The sequence below is a fragment of the Purpureocillium lilacinum genome (genome assembly GCF_023168085.1).
Source record: "Purpureocillium lilacinum CBS 284.36 DNA, scaffold_3, whole genome shotgun sequence".
In the NCBI taxonomy this organism is placed as follows: Eukaryota; Fungi; Ascomycota; class Sordariomycetes; order Hypocreales; family Ophiocordycipitaceae; genus Purpureocillium; species Purpureocillium lilacinum.
The window spans coordinates 5,044,150-5,064,213 of NW_027072113.1; the positions used below are offsets into that span (position 1 = coordinate 5,044,150).

General features: G+C 58.7%; 6 protein-coding genes and 1 non-coding gene across 7 annotated transcripts; 5 read left to right on the top strand and 2 right to left on the bottom strand.

Moving 5' to 3' along the window:
• Positions 1-2,101: 2,101 nt before the first annotated feature.
• PLICBS_005093 (uncharacterized protein) lies at positions 2,102-4,065 on the top strand (the record flags this gene model as incomplete). The annotated part of the gene is made up of 4 exons (XM_018325495.2): positions 2,102-2,165; positions 2,323-3,382; positions 3,455-3,650; positions 3,733-4,065. 4 exons carry the CDS (start codon positions 2,102-2,104, stop codon positions 4,063-4,065), a joined length of 1,653 nt encoding a protein of 550 aa, XP_018175247.2.
• A 338-nt stretch (positions 4,066-4,403) lies between these two features.
• On the top strand, positions 4,404-5,327 carry PLICBS_005094 (uncharacterized protein; the record flags this gene model as incomplete). The annotated part of the gene is made up of 1 exon (XM_018325494.2): positions 4,404-5,327. The coding sequence occupies one exon, from the start codon at positions 4,404-4,406 to the stop codon at positions 5,325-5,327; it is 924 nt and encodes a 307-aa protein (XP_018175246.2).
• Positions 5,328-5,815: 488 nt separating this feature from the next.
• Positions 5,816-5,887, top strand: PLICBS_005095. Its single transcript has one exon. It is a non-coding gene; the product is annotated as a tRNA-Asp (tRNA).
• Positions 5,888-6,108: 221 nt separating this feature from the next.
• On the bottom strand, positions 6,109-10,657 carry PLICBS_005096 (uncharacterized protein; the record flags this gene model as incomplete). The annotated part of the gene is made up of 3 exons (XM_018325493.2): positions 6,109-9,602; positions 9,674-10,205; positions 10,259-10,657. 3 exons carry the CDS (start codon positions 10,655-10,657, stop codon positions 6,109-6,111), a joined length of 4,425 nt encoding a protein of 1,474 aa, XP_018175245.2.
• A 2,234-nt stretch (positions 10,658-12,891) lies between these two features.
• PLICBS_005097 (tannase and feruloyl esterase) lies at positions 12,892-14,496 on the top strand (the record flags this gene model as incomplete). The annotated part of the gene is made up of 1 exon (XM_018325492.2): positions 12,892-14,496. One exon carries the CDS (start codon positions 12,892-12,894, stop codon positions 14,494-14,496), a length of 1,605 nt encoding a protein of 534 aa, XP_018175244.2.
• A 636-nt stretch (positions 14,497-15,132) lies between these two features.
• PLICBS_005098 (uncharacterized protein) lies at positions 15,133-15,878 on the top strand (the record flags this gene model as incomplete). Its single annotated transcript, XM_065600649.1, has 3 exons — positions 15,133-15,282; positions 15,457-15,585; positions 15,753-15,878. 3 exons carry the CDS (start codon positions 15,133-15,135, stop codon positions 15,876-15,878), a joined length of 405 nt encoding a protein of 134 aa, XP_065456721.1.
• A 2,313-nt stretch (positions 15,879-18,191) lies between these two features.
• PLICBS_005099 (uncharacterized protein) lies at positions 18,192-19,798 on the bottom strand (the record flags this gene model as incomplete). Its single annotated transcript, XM_018325491.2, has 4 exons — positions 18,192-18,776; positions 18,844-19,088; positions 19,157-19,636; positions 19,711-19,798. The coding sequence occupies 4 exons, from the start codon at positions 19,796-19,798 to the stop codon at positions 18,192-18,194; spliced, it is 1,398 nt and encodes a 465-aa protein (XP_018175243.2).
• Between the last annotated feature and the right edge of the window lie 266 nt (positions 19,799-20,064).

Here is a 20,064-nt window from a genome sequence, read left to right on the forward strand (position 1 = left end):
TCTCCATCTCCCTGGTTCTAGTTGAAACAAACCTTTTTTGTACCCGAGCTGCCTCCTTGGGCGCTGGGCACGCGGAGCGATGTCATGGTGCCATTCTCCGCAGAGACCACAACATAATGAATCAGCCAGTGACGGACCCAGCGCACGCCTCGCGCGTGTGCCATCTCGTCGGAGCAATCATAAGCATTCGGCAGGACGCATAAGCTTAATCTATGGGCGGGTGCGCGGATCTTGGGGACAGCTTCCTGATCGAGTATAGGGGCAGGTACTGCTGGAGCTTGGCCGCCTGCTCAACGCGGTAGTTGGCGGAGACATCAACCATGGTTTCATGTCGCAGCCTGGGCTGTGGGGGGTCGGCTTGGGAGGCGGCAGTATATGTACCGACGTTGTCGGCGCAACTGCTGCAGCAGTGAGGTTTACCATCCGGCGTGGGATCAGGCAGGAGGCTGTTCAGGGTGCAGGTTTGAGCTGCACCCCACGGCCGAGAGCGGCAGTTGGACGGGTTTGAACCAGAGAGGACGGGGCCCCCGCAGATTGAAACGGCGGTATGCCTGATCCAGTGACCAGATATGCGACATGGCGAATGACGACACGGCGGGTAGGTAGAACGCGATGCCAAGTCGGCGAACGGCGAGTCGGGTAGAGAAACATGCGTTTTCTTTCTCATCTCCTGGACAGACCTCCGTGTATCCCCGCTGCCCGACCGAGCAAGAGAACAGCCGACTGGAGGCGGGGTCGAAGGCGCATATTTCAGGCGTGGTTAGATGGGTAGCTCTGATGTTCTGTTCTGTTTCTGCAGGAAATGTTGGCGGCTTGTTCCCGAAATTTCGTCTCGTTGGACGCGCACCTGCTTCCAGCTCAGCTCGTTCCCATCACACATGAACAGTGTCGAGTCCTGACAGGCGAGCAAACCCTGGCACGTTGGCATCTGGATCGTCGCGCTCCCCCTGTCGAAGTCGCGCCCTCCAGACGTCTGATTGACGGAACCCAAACGTCCCTTCGCTTATTTCGACGAGATCTGTGTTGGGTCACGGGCGTGCGCCGAATCTGCGTCCCGCACCACACGCTCGGGTTCGCCTGTGCCGTGCTCAACTGCATGGCGCAGGAACCGTGACACAAAATCGCCGGTGACGACTGCTGGATCAGAGTGACTGCGTTGCAGCAATGTTTCGTAGCGTGATGCCTGTTGCATGCGCCCGTGGAGAACGGGCTTGTCGCAATTCCTCAGAAGGCGAGGCCTGCCCTCGTCGCCGTATTCCAGAGACTCCAGGCATGTCCCCGCATTGCCCCTGTTTCCACTCTTCAGCGCAAGACCCCAGGGCTCTCGCTTGTTGGGTAACTTGGGCTGAAGCTCAGCGCTTGGCACAGACTTCTACGCTTGGCCACATCTCAGTCCTCGCTACCACGTCGAATTGCCGAGGACTCGTGGCCTGCGAACCGTCACAAGTCGTGATCATGGAGCCAACGGCCGCGCATACAATATTGCCAATGAGGCGCCCGAGCGACCCGAGTCGCTTCTTCTTCTGCGGACAGCCCCACGGTTGGGCGCTTCCCTACATGAAGCAGCGCCAATATTTGTCACGGGGGCCATGCCCTGATGTGCCGTATGCAGCATTGCAGACCGACGCATCCGCATCTCGTGCCAATCGTCGTTTCCAGAAGCAATGTCAAGCTGCTGCATGACTTGGCGGAGCCGAACCTGAAGTCAAGTCCCTTGCGTCGTTGTGTGACTCGTTCATAAATTGGGACTGCCGGCCTCTCTCCTTGGAGGGAAGCCGTCATCCCCAGCCTGTCCCGGAGCCTACCCATCGAGATTTTGATTGCCCACATCAGACGGGAAGCCGCCCACATACCGCCAGCCTGCCCTGCCGCGCCGCTACGGCTTCCCCAGACGGAACGGACCTGTTGTGGGCGCCGCCTCCTCCGCTCCAGACTGCGGGGTAACGCGCTGTCGGGGTGGCACAACCGGCACGGAGCCGAGGCATCTCATTGGGACGGGGAGCGCACTGGGCGCCGTTTTAAAGCTGCGAGGCGGAACGTTGCTGGCTGGAACTGCCTGTCTCGGTGCAGAAGCCGTTGAGAAGCGCAGGGAGCCGTCAAGATGATATATGGAAAGGCGGACGAGGTCCAGGTTCCGAGCCTGGACCTTTTGACGTTTCTGTTTGGTATGTTGAGTCCCTTGGCCTTGTCGTTTACACCAGACGGGATGACACCATGTCGCCATGTTGACGTTTGTGTTACTTCATGCCCTGCGTTCTTCATGGCCCCAATATCCGTCGCACATCTTCACCGTTCAACTCTAACATAGACTCAATGATCAAGACAACGAGTCGTCCCGAGCCAAGGAATCGACACCGCTCTTCACCGAGGCGCACGACCCCAAGGCCATCATCACCACAGCCCGCGCGCGCCACCTCGCCACTGCATTTGCCCACTTCCTGCGACACAACTATGGCATCGGCGCGTCAGGCCCGGCGCGCGACGTCGTCGTCACCGTCTCGACGGGCCAGTCCGCCCTCCCGTGCCTCTTCTACGGCGTCATCGCCGCAGAGGGCATCTACTCGGCCGCATCCCCCGCCGGCACGCCCAAGGACCTCGCGCGGCAGATCACCGACGGGCCGGGCAAGCTGCTCGTCTGCAGCGCCGACGTCAAGGCGCAGGCGCTTGAGGCCGCGAAGCTCGCGGGGCTGCCAGAGCACAACGTCCTGGTCTTGACGTCGTACCCGAGCGTATCGCTCGAGAGCGCCGACGGGCGCGTGCGCTGCGACTTCGAGAAGCACCTGCCGTGGAAGCGCATCACGGACGCGCGCGAGCTCGCCGACTGCACCATCTGCATCCTGTACTCGTCGGGCACGACGGGCCTGCCCAAGGGTGTCCTCGTGTCGCACGCCAACGTCGTGTCCGAGTCGTACATCACGGCGCACATGAACCGCCCCGTCGTCGACACGTGGAGCGACTACACGTCGCGCACGATCGCGCACCTGCCGACCGCGCACATCGCCGGCGTGCAGGGCTACTTCATCAACCCCATTTACGAGGGCGCGCTCGTCTTCTGGATGCCCGGCTTCAAGCTCGACGACTTTGTGCGCTACGTCGAGGAGCTGCGCGTGAGCATGTTCTTCACCGTGCCGCCCATCTATGCTGCCATTGCGAAGCACCCGGCCGTCAAGAAGCAATTCTCGAACGTGCGCATGGCCATTGGCGGGGCGGCGCCGCTGAGCAAGGAGATTCAGGTGGCGGCGAGCGAGAAGATTCATCCCGAGGCGACGGTGACGCAGGTTTGGGGCTTGAGTGAGACGACGGGAGCTATTACGCACACGAAGCCGGGCCGCAAGGACACGGTTGGCAGCCTCAGCCCGCTGATGCCAAATGTAACGCTGCGGTAAGCTTCTATCGTCACGCTTCAAAGTCCCATGGGGAGGAAAAGGATGCTCAAATACTAACGGTGATGCAGGCTCGTCGATGACAACGACAAGGACGTGGCACCAGGGCAACCAGGCGAGGCGCTCGTCAAGGGCCCCATGATCACAAAGGGCTACCACAACAACCCCGAAGCCAACAAGAACTCATTTACCGCCGACGGCTGGTTCCGCACCGGCGACATCATCCGCATGGAGGGCGACCTCTTGTACATAGTCGACCGCAAAAAGGTAAAGTGCTGCTCCAACTCCACCACCACCACAATCACGTTCAGAGGAGGAGGGGATAGCGGGCTAACAGTTGACTCTGCAGGAACTCATCAAATACAAGGGCCTGCAGGTCGCACCCGCCGAGCTCGAGGGCGTGCTGCTCGCACACCCGGCCGTCGCCGACGCGGCCGTCATCGGCGTGCCCTTTGACGACACGGAGGCGCCGCGCGCGTACGTGGTGCTCGCGCCGCCCGCCCACGGCAAGGTCTCCGCGGCGGACGTGGCCGCGTACGTCAAGGGCCAGGTCGCAAGCTACAAGCAGCTGCGCGGCGGGGTGAAGCTCGTGGACGCGGTGCCGCGCAGCCCGGCGGGCAAGATCCTGCGCAAGGAGCTGCGCGAGATTGTCCGGCGGGAGATGCAGGAGTCGAAGCTGTGATGGACGAGATTCCCGTCCGACGAGGTACACGATTGGGGTTGTGCCGGTCTGGTGTGTGTAAATAAGTGTATATACTGCGAGTATTTGCCTTGCATAGCAACTCGTGGCGTTGAACAAACAAATTCAGCATGAGGAGACTGGGGATGGATGACATGGTGCGTGGCGCGCCCTTGGTGTGATGCTTGTGCTTCCCCTCATCCCGCACAACCACATAAACCACAGTTACAGTCCAACTCGCTTTTTGACTACGGAAATGCAGTCATCACCCAGATATACTCACCAATCGAGCAGTATCCCATGTGCGCACCACACAAGCACATCCACGCAACCCGCCTCCAATGCTCCGCCAGCTCACCGTCCTCGGCAGCCAAGCCGCCTACCCAACCCTCGACAGGCCCTGCTCCGGCTTCCTCCTGACCTGGGATGGACTCACCATCGTGCTTGACCTCGGGTACGGCACTCTGCAGCCGCTCCTCGCGCGCGGCGTCGATCCGCACGCCATCGACGCCGTCGTCATCACGCACGAGCATCCGGACCACTGGCTTGACCTGCACGCTCTGTTGCGGCTGCTGTACTACGGGCGGCCGCCAAAGCCGCCGTCAATGTCAGATGTGATGGAGAGGGCGCAGGAGGAAGGGCGGGAGCAGAAGAAGCAGAAGAGCAAGCTCGGGTTGTACTGCACGAGGGGCGTGCTCGAGCAGCTCATCCATCTTGAGCCCGACCTCCCACTGAGTGCCATTGCAGACGTGCACATCCTCACTCACCGCTGCACCTTCACAATCGGCACCACCCCAGCGTCCCTACAACTTACAGGCCTCCTCCTCCCGCACTGGGTCCCCAACATCGGCATCCGTCTCGCCCATGCGCCGCTCCCCGACCAGCCACTGCCATCGTCCGGAGAAGCTCACCTGCAGGACGACGACAGCGGCGCTGCAAATACAACCACGCGGCGGCGCGCCCTGCTCGCCTACACCGGCGACACAGGGCCCTCACCCCTCCTCACAGAGCTGGGCCGCGACGCGCGCCTCTTCATCGTCGACGCCACGGACCGACCCGGTGAAATGGCCAAGCCTGCCGGGGAGCGGAACCTGCTTACGGCCGCGGAGGCGGGTCAGTGGGCGGCGGAGGCGGAGGCTGAGACGCTGCTGCTGACGCATTTCTGGCCGGGGAACGATACGGCGGCGGCGGTGGAGAGGGCGCGGGAGGGGTTTGAAGGCGAGGTGTTGGCTGCGGAGCCGGGCATGGTGATGGACTTGTCATAGCATCATTAGACGCCTCGTAGCGGACATGATGAGTTGACGGGAGCACTGCAAGAACTCAGGGAGAGTCTGTTGACTCTGTTCCATGGCGGGGCCCAAGACCTGAAGCAGAGCGACGCGTTGGTTCCACAATTACCGACATCTGCGCCATACCCTATACAAGCAGAGCGTTGCCGTGAAAACGAAGATGCTAGCCGTATATATACTCCAGGCATGCAGTATATCCACCGGGAGAAACAAGCTATTATACTTCTATAGCTTTCTGTCACGGAATGTTTAGAATAGAGGAAGGGGTATACCAGGTTGTGGCTTTGAGAGGCCAGACGGCATACTTCTCGATCGCAACGTTCACGGACCCACGGGCACGCCAGCGTTTGCCAGTGCGTGAAAATCTCGCAGGATCCACAGTAGCCTTGATAAACCCAAATAACGCTTCGACCTTCAACGAGCCAACCATCACTCGCTACGACGGCTGCCAACAGCCGCTCGAGTCTTCCGTAGTATAGTGGTCAGTATGCAAGCTTGTCACGCTTGAGACCCGGGTTCAATTCCCGGCGGGAGAGCATCCGCCTCTGGCTTCTTTTTTTGGCCCAAAACACAACATAGTCCTTTGTGGTGATCAATTTTGCATGACGTTCATGTCGTTATGTCTTCCACTCATTCTTTTGCCAGTCATCGTTAGTTGTCGTCACCTCGTAGCCATCTATGCCCGTTATTCCCATGCAGTCTAGGGATCGAAACTCCTCCCAATGCCACTCTTCTTTTTGTCCTCACATGGATGCGCTCACGTCAATCCCCACGCCTTCCGCACCTCGTCCTTCCACTCCTCAAACCCATGCACCCGCCCGTCCTCCAGCATAATCTCGCCCGTATGCAGCAGCCGGTTCAGCGGCGGCACGGTGAACCAGTCGTGGTCGCTCCGGCAAACAACCTTGGCCGCCCCGGCGACACCAGTCTCGCCCGTCTTATTGCCCGCCGCCTTGATAACCTTCTCCAGGCAGCGCGTGCAATAGCTCTCCATGCAGAAACGGCACATGGCAAACTCCTCCCCGGACGCCACGTTGTTGAAGCACTGGAAGCAGGTCCGGTCGTATGACTGAATATCCGGCAGCTTGGGCGCGCCACGACGCTCCTCGGGTGACTCGCCAATGGTGCTGAACGAGGCTTCGGGGTTGACCTTGCGCATTGAACGCGCCAACGCGATGGCGTTGGAGACTTCCCCCGCGGCGATGAATACCCGCAGCAGGTTGTCGAGCGCGTACACGTCGTTGCCCGGCTCGCTGTCCGACAGGATGTCCAGGCTGTCCTGGATGAGTGCCTTGAGCAGCCCCGTGGCTTCGGACTCCCGCCCCAGCAAGCGGTAGAAGCACGCCAGGTAGATGGACGCCACGTTCACGTCGGAGCCCAGCATGTCGGCGGGCATGTTGAAGTTGTGGTGCCTGTCCTGCTTCCTCTGCACAACCTCCATCTTGCTCACCCAGCTCCTGCCTGCCTCCGACGCCCAGCCGACGTCAATAATCTTTTGCTTGTACAGCGTCGCCAGCTTCTGGAAGGCAACGGCATACGCCTGCCGCGTCGTGATGCTCCCACGGGGCCGATACTCTTGCAGCGCAATCTGCTCGAGCACCGCAATGGCGTTGTCGATGTCCCGACTGTACTCAAATGTCGTGCCGTGCGCCAGGCGCAGATGCAGCACTACGAGCGTCTCCCGCAGTCTAATGTCCGCGACCTCGATGGCGAGCTCCAGGGCGCTCAGCAAGAACTCGACCTTGCCCGTCTTGGCCGCTGCTCGGGGGAGCCAGTCCATGACGAGCAGCGAAAAGTACCTCTCCAGCAACAGGTCCACAAAGCGATTCTGCCCGTGTTTCGTTTTGGTAAAGTGCCTCGACATCTCTTCCGCGAGCTCCATCATCTCGCCGTGCAGGCCCTCTGAGGCGAGCACCTCGAAGTAGCCCGTCTCCGGCTGTAGGAACTCGTCGTCCTCAAGCGCCGCTCCCTCGGCGTTCTCAATCGCCTTGCGGAAGTACTTGTGCGCAATGTCCACCTTGTCCATGCGGTACGCGCACTGCGCGATAAGGAAGCAGTCCTTGTACAGCCGCCACTTGCTCTTGCCCAGGGCCGCGCCCTGCAGCGTGCCGCTCTGGATATTGCGGTCCTCGATGGCGGCGCACTCGAGGGCTTGGTCCAGCGCGGTGCCGTACCGCCGGTCCTGGTAGAGGCAGAATGCGATGCGTCCCGATGTCTCGACGCTGTTGTTGTCCAGCTTGAGTGCGGAATCGTAGTGCTTCAGGGCATGCGCGTGCATGGCGAGTGTCAGATACGTGCTTCCTACTCTCCGGTGCCAATGCGCCGTCTCTGGCTGCGCTGCCCAGACAGTCGCCTTATTGAGTCGATCCTCAACTGAGATGTCGGGCCAGTGGATTCCGGCGTGGGACCAGTCGTAGCCAGCGTCCATGAGGGTCACGTTTTGCACGATTTTGAAGCAGAACAAGGTCGGCACATAGCGACCAAAGTCGCTGGCGAGCCAGGCTCTGGCGTAGAATCGCCCAATTTGCTCGCAAACTCCAGAGCCATTCTCGCCCGCAGCTTTCGCGAATGTCTTGCCCGCTGGGTCGAGCCCATCCACAACGTCGGCGTCTCTAAACCACCGCTGCAGGCCCTTGATGTTGTGATCCGTCAGGACCTCAAGCCCCTCGTCATTTTTCTCGTACATGATGCTCCAGTCAAAGACGACGTCCTCGTCGGTGAGCATTCTGTACAGCTGCGGGCCCAGATCACGCTTGTGCTGGCTCGATACATTCGCCGGGTCAATGGCCGCGACATGTTCCTGCCAGTACCACGCCGCGTACTGCTTCATAGCGGCCATGCCCTGGCCCAGATCGAGCTTCTCAAACCACTCCCTGTCGGCAAAGACTTTCAAGCACGCGCGAAGTATGTGAATGCGTGCCTCGGTGATGTCGAAGCCGATTGCAGCGCCGACTTCGCTCGCAGAGGTGGCGAACCTGCCGCTTCGGAAGAACTCGCGGACGGAGGTGTGGAAAAAGGTCACGCGCGTCAGGTACTTATTGGAACGAAACTCCACGTCGCTTGCTGAGTCGAGGATATCTGAGCCGTGCGCGGGACTGACTTGTCGCGGGCTGAATCGTCCATTGCCCGGGCTCGAATGCCTGCTTGGACTGCCTCGTCCGGCGGGACTAAGGCGCCGCTCCAGGCCTCCATTTTCTCCGACACTCAGGCTCCTTCCTGGGCTGATACGCCGCGCAGGGCTGAGGTCTCGATTCAAATCTCGCCGGGCTCGGTCATAATCCTTGACGAGGTCATCCGTTGTCAAGCCGTCTTCGCGCTCCAGCTCAAAGAAGCACGCATACTGGCGGCGAAGCGACTCCTCCAGGAACAACGGCGGGTCTCCAAACTCCATGATCAGCGCCGCCTCGAGCTGCTCCAATGTCAACACCTCTTCGGCGCAAGTAACCCATCGAAGCATCTCATTGAGGTCCCGCGCTTCCTCCTTGGATATCGTCTTGACGAGATTATCCAGGGTCTTTTGCAGGACGCCGTCAATCTCCTTGGGGTACGACTCAAGGCTCTCTAGAATTGAGCTCTGGTGCCGCTTGCGGTTCACGTCGTCGAGCATGAACTTGGCGACGATGAAGAGCCCGTCTGCCTGCTTCTCGAGTGCCTGGATCACCGTCTTCTTGAAATCTGCGCTGGTGCGGCTGAGGACTCTCGAGTGCAGAATGCTGTCGTATATAAACGCGCTGACGTCTTTGGCGCTACGGTCGGACGACACCTGCACCGTCGTCAGGGTCTGGCCGAGGACAGGAGGGTCCAGCGCTGCCGTGACGATGTCGGACAAGTAGGACCTGCCAACGAGAGCGAACTGAAACTGGGGTGCGATCGTGGGCTGCTGTGCTCCCTCACCCGGCGCTAGTGCCGACAGCAATTCCTTGATGTCATCCTGATTTGCTTCATCGATGCCGTCAAGGAAGATGTACCGTCTCCTTGACGTCTCCTGTCCGCCATCTACGGGAAACAGCTGTCGGAAAGCGCTCGAGACCGTCTTGATATCTTCCCTGCTGTGCAGCCGCTGCATGAGGTCCTTGGCGTAGAAGCCGTCACTCTCGCTGAGCTGGTACGCGACGTCTCGGAGAGCTTGCACGACGGATCTCGTCTCGGGGTTGTTTGCACGGAAGAAGAAATACCCCACACTCGCGCTCTCGTCCAGGTTGTCCCTTTTCCACGAAATGATTCGTGAAGTCAGGAATGACTTGCCAGTGCCTACCAGCCGTCAGTTGCCTTCTGGTGTACAATTGCGTAGTAATGAGACCCGCGAACGGTAGAGCGCATACCTGCATTGCCGGATATCCATAGATATGGCTTCTCGCCCGAGAACCACGCACTGACGCCTTCATCCTGTGTGATCCAATCACCGGTGCCAGGAACAGTTGACTTTTTGAACGCATTATAGAGATCCTCCGGAAACGGAGACGGTGCCAGGATCTTGCGCAGCTTCTCGCCCACCGCGAGGTTGCACCATTCCCGCTGCTCCAAGCGCATGCTTTGCACGCTCTGGCTGACCTGCGCCACGGCGCTGTCGATCTGGTCAGCCTTTGCGTTGAGTTGCGACACGCCGCCGTACGTGTCTGCTACGACCTGTCGCTCCTCTCCTACCGTCAAGACCTTGAGCCTCTCGAGGGCGGACTGGACGGGGCTCTCGAAACCGACGAGCCGCTTGAAGTACGCCTTGACACGGCCGCGACGGATCTCTTTGGACGCAAGCACCAGCACTTCAAAGAGAGAGGCGAGGATCGAAGCCAGCTTCTGGTACAAGCCTGGCGACATGTGGTGCTTGACGTAGACTTCAAGGCGAGGTGTAAAGTCCTGCGAGGGTTAGTAATGTGCCACAACAGTGCCGCATACCCAGTCCATCTCACCTTTAATTGTTCAAACAGCTCAACTATAGCGTCATAGGTGGCCGACACATTGTGCGCTGCATTCACAAGGTACAAGACAGCGGCATAAATGTTCTGCGCCGGGGCGAATGCGTCCGACGCCGCACCCGCCACGACCTCTCCCACGACCTCGACGGGCTTGAGGGCGGCGCTGAGGACGCTGAAGAGGTTTTGACGCTTGGCGCGAAAGGCGGCAAAGTCTTCATTCTGACGGCTCAGCTGCAGCTTGAGGTCTTCGACCGTCCTCATGGGCGGGGTCGTGAAGCTCTGGAGGCTGAGCGCCTCTCCGGTGTTGTCCTTGTAAAGCTTGGCCGCAGACTCGAGGACGTCGGCAAACTGCCGCTCCATGCCGGGCGGCGTCTGCTTGTTGTCGCCAGCCATGTCGGCCAGGCTCGTGAGTTTTGCCGTTTGCGACTCGAGTAGGTGAGGGGTTCAGTCGTTCGCGGGGAGTAAGCGGGGGGATCGTCGGGGTTCTCCAGCTGTGTAAGCCGGCTAAGTTGGGGAGTTCAGTTCTGGAAGCCAGCGATACATTTTATCAGCTCTGCGGCTCTGTCAGGACTCAGCATTGTTGTTGACGTTGAACGTGCAGCCACGTCTCAGCAGCCGCGCATCATCGGCACCAGTCGCCTCACTCTGCCCGAGACATTGGACTCTGCGCCCATCTTCGCGGCTGCCTCGACGACGGGCTGAGCCGCCGCGTGCGTCCTCACCCAACACGTTGTGACACTGGTGGTTCACTGGTTATCCCCGGCACCGCTCGTGACGACCCTGCATGGCCCGCCTAGGGTATGATTGGATTGTCAGCGCTTCGACGGCATATGCGGCCCCCAAGACGGGCGGCGGGCGACGACGGGGGCCGCCAAGCCGTCCGGTCCCCTGAGGCTGACCGATGGTGGTCACGCTTCAGCCTAGTCATCGCCGCTGTCACTGTCGTCGCCACCGCGTGCGGTGTTGTGGGATTCGTCGGCGGGAATGGTAGGACGCGTGCGAGCGAAGTTCACGAGGCGCAGGGCCGACGTTGCCTGCGGGCGGGCGTGCCGACGTCATGACGGGTGGCGTTGGGGTCGAAGATGTCCGTCTCGACGATCCCCCGTGTGAGGCACTTGGTGCTGCCCTGGTGAGGCATTGTGTGTCAAGGAAGGAATCGAAGGATTGGTTTGTGACTCCGCGCTGGTGAGGGACTGAGGGTGGCTGAGACAGGTTTTAGTGGCAGGGCGGGGAGTTGCAGAGCCGTCCCGGTGGCTCTTTCCGCTTCTCATCCTGGGCAGAGCTCGACCGCCTTCGTCCAGTCAAAGCCGATCAAATGCTCTTTGTCGACTTACCAAGCTCAATTCTACCAGCATCCTGGCTCGTAGTGTGCTCTTGCACCACGATTGCCCAGGGTGAGTCTCCGACAAGTCTTGGAGTGAACGGGCGAGCGATGATGCCACTTCTAGGTTTGAAACCCTCCGGCCAGCCGACGTCAAGATCAAACACGAAGCAAGCGAATCTTCATGTTCGTCTCTGTCGGCGCACTATCAGGCCATGGCCTGCCGGATTGATGATGACATTCATCTTTCAAGGCACGTGAGGGGCGATTACATTTGCTTGATCGTAGCAACATGTCGCGCCGCCGAAAGCCGCTCAACAGCGAACGCCTTGTGAGTCTCGCCGTGGTCGTCGTAAGCCCACCATAAACGTCACCGAGCTCTAGCTCCCCCAAAACCCGTGACCAAATGACCAAGCCCTGCCGGCGCGCCCTTGAGATGTCTCGGTAATGCTTTTCGGCATCGGAGGCTACCGGATGGCCGGTTATTATCCAGATTCGGGCCGTATGTCTGCAGCCACGCCACATCCCAGGAGGAAGCTGAAGACGACCCAAGTACTTCATGTTGAGGCTCATGGCAACGTGCTGTACCCGTGCCTGGGTTTGGTCGAGTTATTACCATGGGTGCGCCTCCCTGCCCGTCTCCTTCATCTGCACGAAGCCTCCATGTCTCAACGGTCGGAACAACGGCTTCCGGTTGGGCCGATCTTCGTCGAGCAGTTCACTGGACACGGGACAATGCGGGGGTTGAAACAGATTGACCGAATGTTCGATTGCCGCAACGCAATGCCGCCCGGGTCTGATCGCGGGGAGGAGGGGCCGTTGCGCGTCGCACTAAGGCTCGTTTTGGTAAACTAGATCAACTGCTGGACCTTGAGCATGGGAACGGCCAAGATTTCGTCCAGGCTTACTTGCTTGTTCCCCAATGACATGGGGAAATTAGAGGCTGATCGGCCCTTTGGGATCGTGGATATTGCATGGCGTTGCTACGCCGCGACGACGAGGCCGAGGGGACATGAAATTGCGAGGAAGCGGATAAACCTTGACCAGCACCTCGTGAGACAGAGGCCACCAGTGTTCGCTTGCAGTAGAGCTGCACAATGGCTCCGAAAATGCCACCGCGTCAATCCCTGAACCCGGCGTCAAGAGTGACGCAAGAGCAGCTTCCCGAAAAGGCCGTTGATGTCGCAAGGTTGTGAACATGTAAGGCATCATCTTCAAGCCTATAAAATGAGACAGCTGCAGCCCATATTCCTTGGCGTATGTAGGTAATTGGCAGGTGCAGCATACAATTGGATCATCTCTTGCCATGGCTCTCAAGTCCAGCTTCTGTGTGGCCCTCGCCGCGAGTTACTTCTCCCTTCCGGTGCCTGCATCGCAGTCCCCGTCGGCCAGCTTCGAGAGCAGGTGCTCTGATCTCAAACATGCGCCTCAGCCCTCAAACATCACCCCGTTGTACTCCGAGTATATACCCGCTGGGACCAACTTGGTCGTGCCAGGCCTTGATTCGTCATGCTTCAATTCGACCACGATCGTTGCCGATATTTGCCGCCTCGGCCTGAACGTCACCACGTCTGACCGATCCGACTTCATCATGGAAGTCTGGCTGCCCAGAAACTGGACACGCCGGTTCCTCTCCACTGGAAACGGCGGTATCAATGGCTGCATCGGCTACGACGACATGACTTATGCCACGCAACTGGGCTTTGCCGCGACCGGCTCGAACAATGGGCATAGCGGACAGAACGGCACTCGCTTCTTGAACAACCTCGAAGTCGTGATTGACTACTCGTACCGCTCGCTGACAATGTCTGCCGCCATCGGCAAGCAGGTCACCGACAAGTTTTACGGAAAGCCACATCAAAAGTCGTACTACCTTGGCTGTTCCACTGGCGGCCGGCAAGGATTCAAGATGGCGCAGGAATTTCCTGGCATTTTCGACGGAATAGTCGCCGGCGCCCCTGCATTCAACTTTCAGGGTTTACTGTCGTGGTCCGGCCTCTTCCACACCATCATTAAAGAGGTTGGCCCGGATGGAGTTCCTCCACAGAGTTCGTGGGCCGCCATTGATGCAGAGATCCTGGCCCAGTGCGACCACCTCGACGGAGCGATCGATGGCATATTGGAGGACCCTTCTCTCTGCAACTTTAGACCCGAGGCGCTAATTTGCCGCTCTGGGGCCAAGTCATCGACTTGTCTAACCGGCAAGCAAGCGGACACCGTTCGACGCTTCTTGTCGCCCGTCAACGGCGTCAACGGCACATTTGTCTATCCGCGCGCCGAGCCTTTCAGCGGTATAGTGGGCTCTATCCTGTCAATTTACGCCCCCGAGCAGTTCCAATACACGGACCACTGGTTCAAGTACGCCGTCTACAACGACTCCAATCTGAACACCGAGAACCTGGGGCCTGAGCAGTGGGATTACGCCTTCAAGCACGATCCCGCAAACGTGAGGACATACTCGGGAGACCTCACCAAGCTGCGCAAGCGCGGCGCAAAGCTGCTGCACTACCACGGCCTGGAGGACCCCCTGATCAGCTCCGCGAGCTCCACGTACTACTACAACCTCGCATCCCGGACAATGAGCCTCCCCAGCGCGGACATGGACAAGTTTTATCGGTACTTTCGCATCAGCGGCATGAGCCACTGCCTCGGCGGCACGGGCGCCAGCGCCATCGGGAACCGCGGTGACAACATGGCGAGCCGCGATCCCAAGGCCAATGTCTTGACTGCCATGATCCGCTGGGTCGAGGAAGGCGTCGCACCAGAATTCGTGACGGGTGCTAAGTTTAAGGATCCAAAGGCGCCCGGGGAAGTGGAATACACGAGAAGGCATTGCAAATATCCGCTGAGGAACGTGCTCAAGGCTGGCGGCAAGTACACCAATGTGGACGACTGGCAGTGCGTTCTGTAGGCCGGGAAGCGATGCTGAAGAACCGAGGTGGTATATGCAGTTGGAACATGAAGTTAAACGCTCATACATAAGAGGATATCACCTGGTCCCAGTTCCGGTCGGGAGACCCGTCAAGCTCACTTTGTCAGTTGGCTGTCGTACATGATCCATTCAGTTGGTTGACAAACATGCCACGGTTACATGACGAGCAGAGAGTGAGAGGTCAGCGATGACGCGGATGACCGACCTGGAGCTTTGTGTCGCATTTATCATCGTACAGCAGCCTTCAATGATACAAGTGTGTCAGACTAATGCTGCACACTGCCCTCATTGAACGCATATTTTGCCTTCTGTAATGGTTTCGAACATGACGCCGAGGACTCGTTGTGACCCCATTCAAGTCATATCTTAGACTCCCGCCTCTGACCAGGCAGGCACGTCCACATCAGTGCCTTCGAGACCAGACGCTTGGCTAATAATATGGGCGCATCAGGCCGATTGAGGATGTTTATCTCGACTGTAAAGTATTTCCCGCAGCGAGATGATAAAGGCATTCTGCCTTGACCTGACATAACAGCTGTCCAGGCTCGCACACACTTCCAGTCCCTGGCCTGACATCTGCTCCTCATTCTACCGACGCCGCTCGACGCCGACATCATGAAGCTCTCGGGTGCTATCTGGGCATGTCTCACCGCCTTTGGTGTGGTCGATTTTGTTGCCGCGAGCGACTCCGACCATCCCAAGTTCAAAGACCAGTGGTCGGCCTTGAAGTACGCCGACAAGTTGAACCGCGGGGTTCGGCCTGGAGTGAGTTCCGAGCCCACCCCTCGATGACTGAAGTGTATGATCGACTTGCGGGCGCGCCGCCGAGAAGGCAGCAAGATAAAGCAGCTCAGTCGAAGGCGAGGAAACGACGATGGCGAAGAAAAAAATTAGATCAAAATATTTGGTCACGCTAACTTGAAGAACCATCTCGTGCAGACGTGCGACGCCACGACGCAGTTTTGCTCGTACCGAGAATACCACGTTCATCCAGGCCGCCCGAGGCAGAAGACAGAGTATAATGTATGGTCTACAAAAGCCATGGGCCTTTGCGACCCCGCTTCTCAGGTAATTGATTATACTGATCCCCCCGTCCCCCGTCCTCTTCCTCCTGTGCTCCTTCCTCCTGCTCCTTCTACCCCATGTTCCTGCTACCTGGCTACCGAGCCGAGCCGTGTCGTTCGTTTCGTTCCCGTGCGCTGACGTGGGCGTCTCTTTGTTTCGAAACTGTTCAGTGCAAGGAGTCTGGCGGAAAGTGCTTTAGTCGGGGCGGCAAGGGCAAAGTGTTTTGCGATCCGGCCGAGGTTATGGCGGCCGTGGCCATGGCGGAGCTCGCGTCCGACGAATGGCAGAACTCTTGAGTGGGAGCTTGCGCTGGTCAAGGATCAACCCAACAGGCTGTCGTCGGCAGCAGGGTGTTTGATGTAGTATGTACGTATCTCACGAGCTCAATTGCGCCACGGAGCACCCAGCTGCAACTACCCGAGCTGCAATTCTACCGTGCACGTTGCCAAGTGTCCCGGATTGCAGTAACGGGCTTCGTAATCGATCCGTAGGGTTTGGCGGACATGGACAGTGACACGCACACGGACCTTGCGGCCTAAGGTCGCACCACTTGCGATGTGGGAATGTTCGTGCAAAAACAACAAAACTTCAATTCCAGTAGCCAACGCAGCAAGCAGTCAACGCAGCAAGCAACCGCTCTAGCAGTCAAATATAGCAGCCTATATAGCAGATAACGCAAAAGCCAAGCCAGCAGTCAATCCAGCAGGGAAGCAACGCGGCGAGTAAGTAACGTAGGGGTTAGGTAACGCAATTTAATAATCGCAGCCGGAAGGCTACGTACGATATTGTGGCTGAGATAAGTAAGGCTAAATTTCTAATAATTTTCTTTGCCCGCTGACTCGCTAGCCTGCTGCATTACTTGCCCGCTGCGTTGCTTGCCTGCTGGATTGACTGCTGCGTTGCTTGCTTGCTGTATTGGCTGCTGGATTGACTGCACGATTGACTAAGAAAGAGCATTGAAGACCTTTGCGTACGATACGGTTAATCTGTTATTGCGTTTGTTATACTATATGTTGTATTGGAATTAGGTAAATTGCACGAAAATCTAATATCGCGAGGAGTGCGACCATACGTTACTGTTTGCTAATGGCGGTAGCAAAAACACCAAGCTCCATGTCGTGTAGCGCGACGTCCGATGTCTTGATTACGAAGCACTATACTACGCGTATCTAGCAGAAATCTGAGGCTTTTGTTATAATAGTATTTAAGATACTGGTGTTCTCTCGTTCACGCGTGGCCTCGGGAGATCCAGCTTGCACATGTCCCGACGCCGCCAGACGCCACTTCATACTTGCCATCGATTCTTATCTTCTGCCTATATTCAACACGTCCTTGCTCGTACCCAAACGCGACGCCTTTGCCTCTCGCAGCGACTACCGATCCACCAGACCTTGACGCGATGAAGGTCTCTCACTCTCTCTCGTGGGCATGGCTCGCCACCCATGGTGTTGGCGCCGTCGCTCCGAACGGACGTGCAAAATACGCCACGTTCGATGATAGACCCTCTGCCGTGGCCTACGCGAATCAGATGAACGCGGGAGTAATGTTAGGCGTGCGTACTGACCTCACCACATCAGTCTCCCTCCCCCAATGCCTCATATACCGCATACGTAACTCCAAGCCCCCCCCCCGGGGCAAGACAACTGGACCGAAAACACAGCTTTGAGTCCAACGAGGCGAGGGAGAGACCGTCATGCGGGTTGCAACCCATACGACTGAAGTCTTTCCTTTGCGCTAACTGACGGCCCGTCTCTCAACAGAAATGCGACGCAGAGCGCCAGATTTGCAAGTATAACCGTTTTTTCGCCACGAATATGAGAACAGGCCGTTACTGTATAAACAAGAACCCTCGAGTCGAGTCTTGCTCTGGTGATTCTCAGGTAAGTACATGCATGGATTAAATATCTCGTCGTTCCTCCTTCTCGTCTCACACCCCGCACACAATATATCGATGTCCACGCGCGCCTCCCGCATCACTTTCGACCTACTTCCATGCCGCCGTCATTTCGTGTTCACTGACAGTTGGGCCCCGTACGTGCTTTTCTAGTGCCGTACGACTGGCGAGACGTGTGTTTGCCGAAGTAATGACGGTCAAGTGATTTGCGACCCGGACGAGGTCATGGAGCAGCTTCTGTGCGCCGAGTGACGCCACCGGGCGTGACGGCCAGGCACGTGTGGGAGTCGTGGGGCTGGAAGGGATTCTGTCGATCGTCACGTCTTGTTGCCAACATTGAGTCGATAATTCAGTATCTCCTCCGCCGCCGCAGAATACGCAAACAGCGCACCCACAAAGATCGTGCCTTGTACTCGGGCCAAGTTGACATCACCAGCAGTCGAATAAATGTCGCCGCACCCATTCCAACTGATGGTACTTCATAATGTACATTCTATTCGGTTTCTAGAATGCTAGTGTTCAAGTCATACCGCGCAGCCGCGCACATAGGTCCAAGACAGAAAGGGGGAAAAGCCAAAAGAGGAAGCCAAAAAAGAATAGAGCCGCCCAACGCCGTCGTAAACGCCCGCATATGCACACACACGCAGTCCCGCGAACCATAAGAAGACAGCAAGTGATCTGCCTCCCAAGCTCCAAGGCATCCTTCCCGCGTCGTCTAGTCAAACATGCTCATCCAGACAAACGTCCCCAACGACCCGCCGACTAGCAAAAACGTCAGGATGCCCGCGCCGGCCCGGTCTGCCGTGGTGATGGGCTTGGGGGGCTTCTCGCCGTTGTCGGCGCCGCCGCCGCCGGCGTTGGGGTTGCCCTTGCTGATGCCGCCGGTTGAGTTGGTGACGGGCGAGGGCGCCTCGTCGATGAGCAGGGCCGAGACGGCAGCGAGCACATTCATGGCCTCGCCGGCGCCGGTCGTCTTATCGACGGCCGGGTCGACGTATGAGCCGCCGCTCCAGTAGAAGCCACAGGCGCGGCCGCTCTCACCGCCCGTGCACTGCTTGACCGCCGCCTCGGCCGACTTGCGCAGCGTGGGCAGGATCTTGTCGCGCGTGTAGGGAGCCACCTGCGTGACGACGGAAAGCCAGCGGTGGACGTAGCCCTTGAAGGAAAGCATGTCAGGCGAGCAGGCGCCCTTGCGGCCCTCGCAGGGCACTTCGTAGGCAATGTCCTTGGGGAAGAAGATCTTGAACGTCGACTCGATGAGCTTGTCGACGCGGCCCTTCCACTTGGTGTCGCCGTTAGTCTGTTTCAAGTCAGTCAGCCATTGTGTTACAAGCAAGACGAGTGTATGACAAGCCGTGCTAACGTACGTAGTTGTACATGAAAGCGGCGCCCTGCAGCATGACGCCGGCGTTGTAGGAAAAGGTGGCCTTGTTGATGTCGGTGCAGTTGGCCTCGACGTGGGCGCCGTCGTAGACGTGCCAGCTGTCGTGGTCGATGTAGTTGACGTTCCAGAGCCAGTCCCACGTCTTGTCGGCCCAGTCAGCGTACGTCTCGTTGCCGGTGTAGCGCGCCAGGCGGGCACCGATGTTGAAGAAGCAGCCGTTTGCGATGGCTGCGAGAGAGTCAGCATGAGCATGCAAGGGGCAGGTTAGCGACGTAGCATATGGAGGAGGGCCTTACTGTTCTTGTAGTTGTAGCCCGCGTTGGAAAAGGGAATCTGCCAGCGCAGGCCGCCGTTGCATGTCGTGTCGTGGCGGCTCGGGTCGGCCATGGTGTGCCAGACGGCCTGGGCAAGGGCGAGCCACTGCGGCTGGTCGTCGGGGGGGTTGGGGAACTTGTTCTCGGCGGCGAGCATGGCCGACATGCCCCAGAAGCCCTGGTCATCGTTGCCCAACGAGGCGGTGTGGTTGGCGGGCATGTAGTTGCGGTTGTCGCCGACCTGGTGCAGCATGCCCTCCATGACGACGTGGTTGTAGCTCGCGTCGCCGGTCCAGCGCCAGTAGTCGATGTAAGTGCCCATCATGGCGCCGCCCTCCCACCAGTAGTACGGCCCCGCGGGGGGAGGGCCGGGCAGCGTGCCGGGGATGCCGCCTGTCTTGTTGCCGGGGTAGAAGAGCATGAGGTCGTAGGCGAGGGTGCGGGCGGACTGCCGGATGTTGTCTTGGGTGGGTTGTCAGTCGGGCCGCTCGGTGATGCTATCATGAGTTTGTCACGGTCCGGGGATGAATACGCACCTGGCGTGTCAATCTTGTACGTCTGGGCGTCGGCAACGGCGCTGAGGAGGAGGCCCGCGCCGAGGGCGAGGCGCTTTCGGGACACCATTGCGTCGTCGTCTTTGCGCGCCTGTCAAAGGCGTCGTGAAGGCGGCAGCGGCAGCGGCGGGGGGGTCGGAGTCGCGGGTGTAATGTGGTGAGGTGGAAAGGTGTCGGTTCGTTGCCTTGCCAGAATGCTGGAACCGATGGAAGGTATCGCGGATACTCGGGTATTCAAGAAGAAGCGTGGAAAGTAAAGAAGCGGTCGTTCCGTGTTTCAAAGCGAGTGTCGTCGAGTAACGGTAGTGGCGGCGGTGGTGGTGGTGGTGGTGGTGA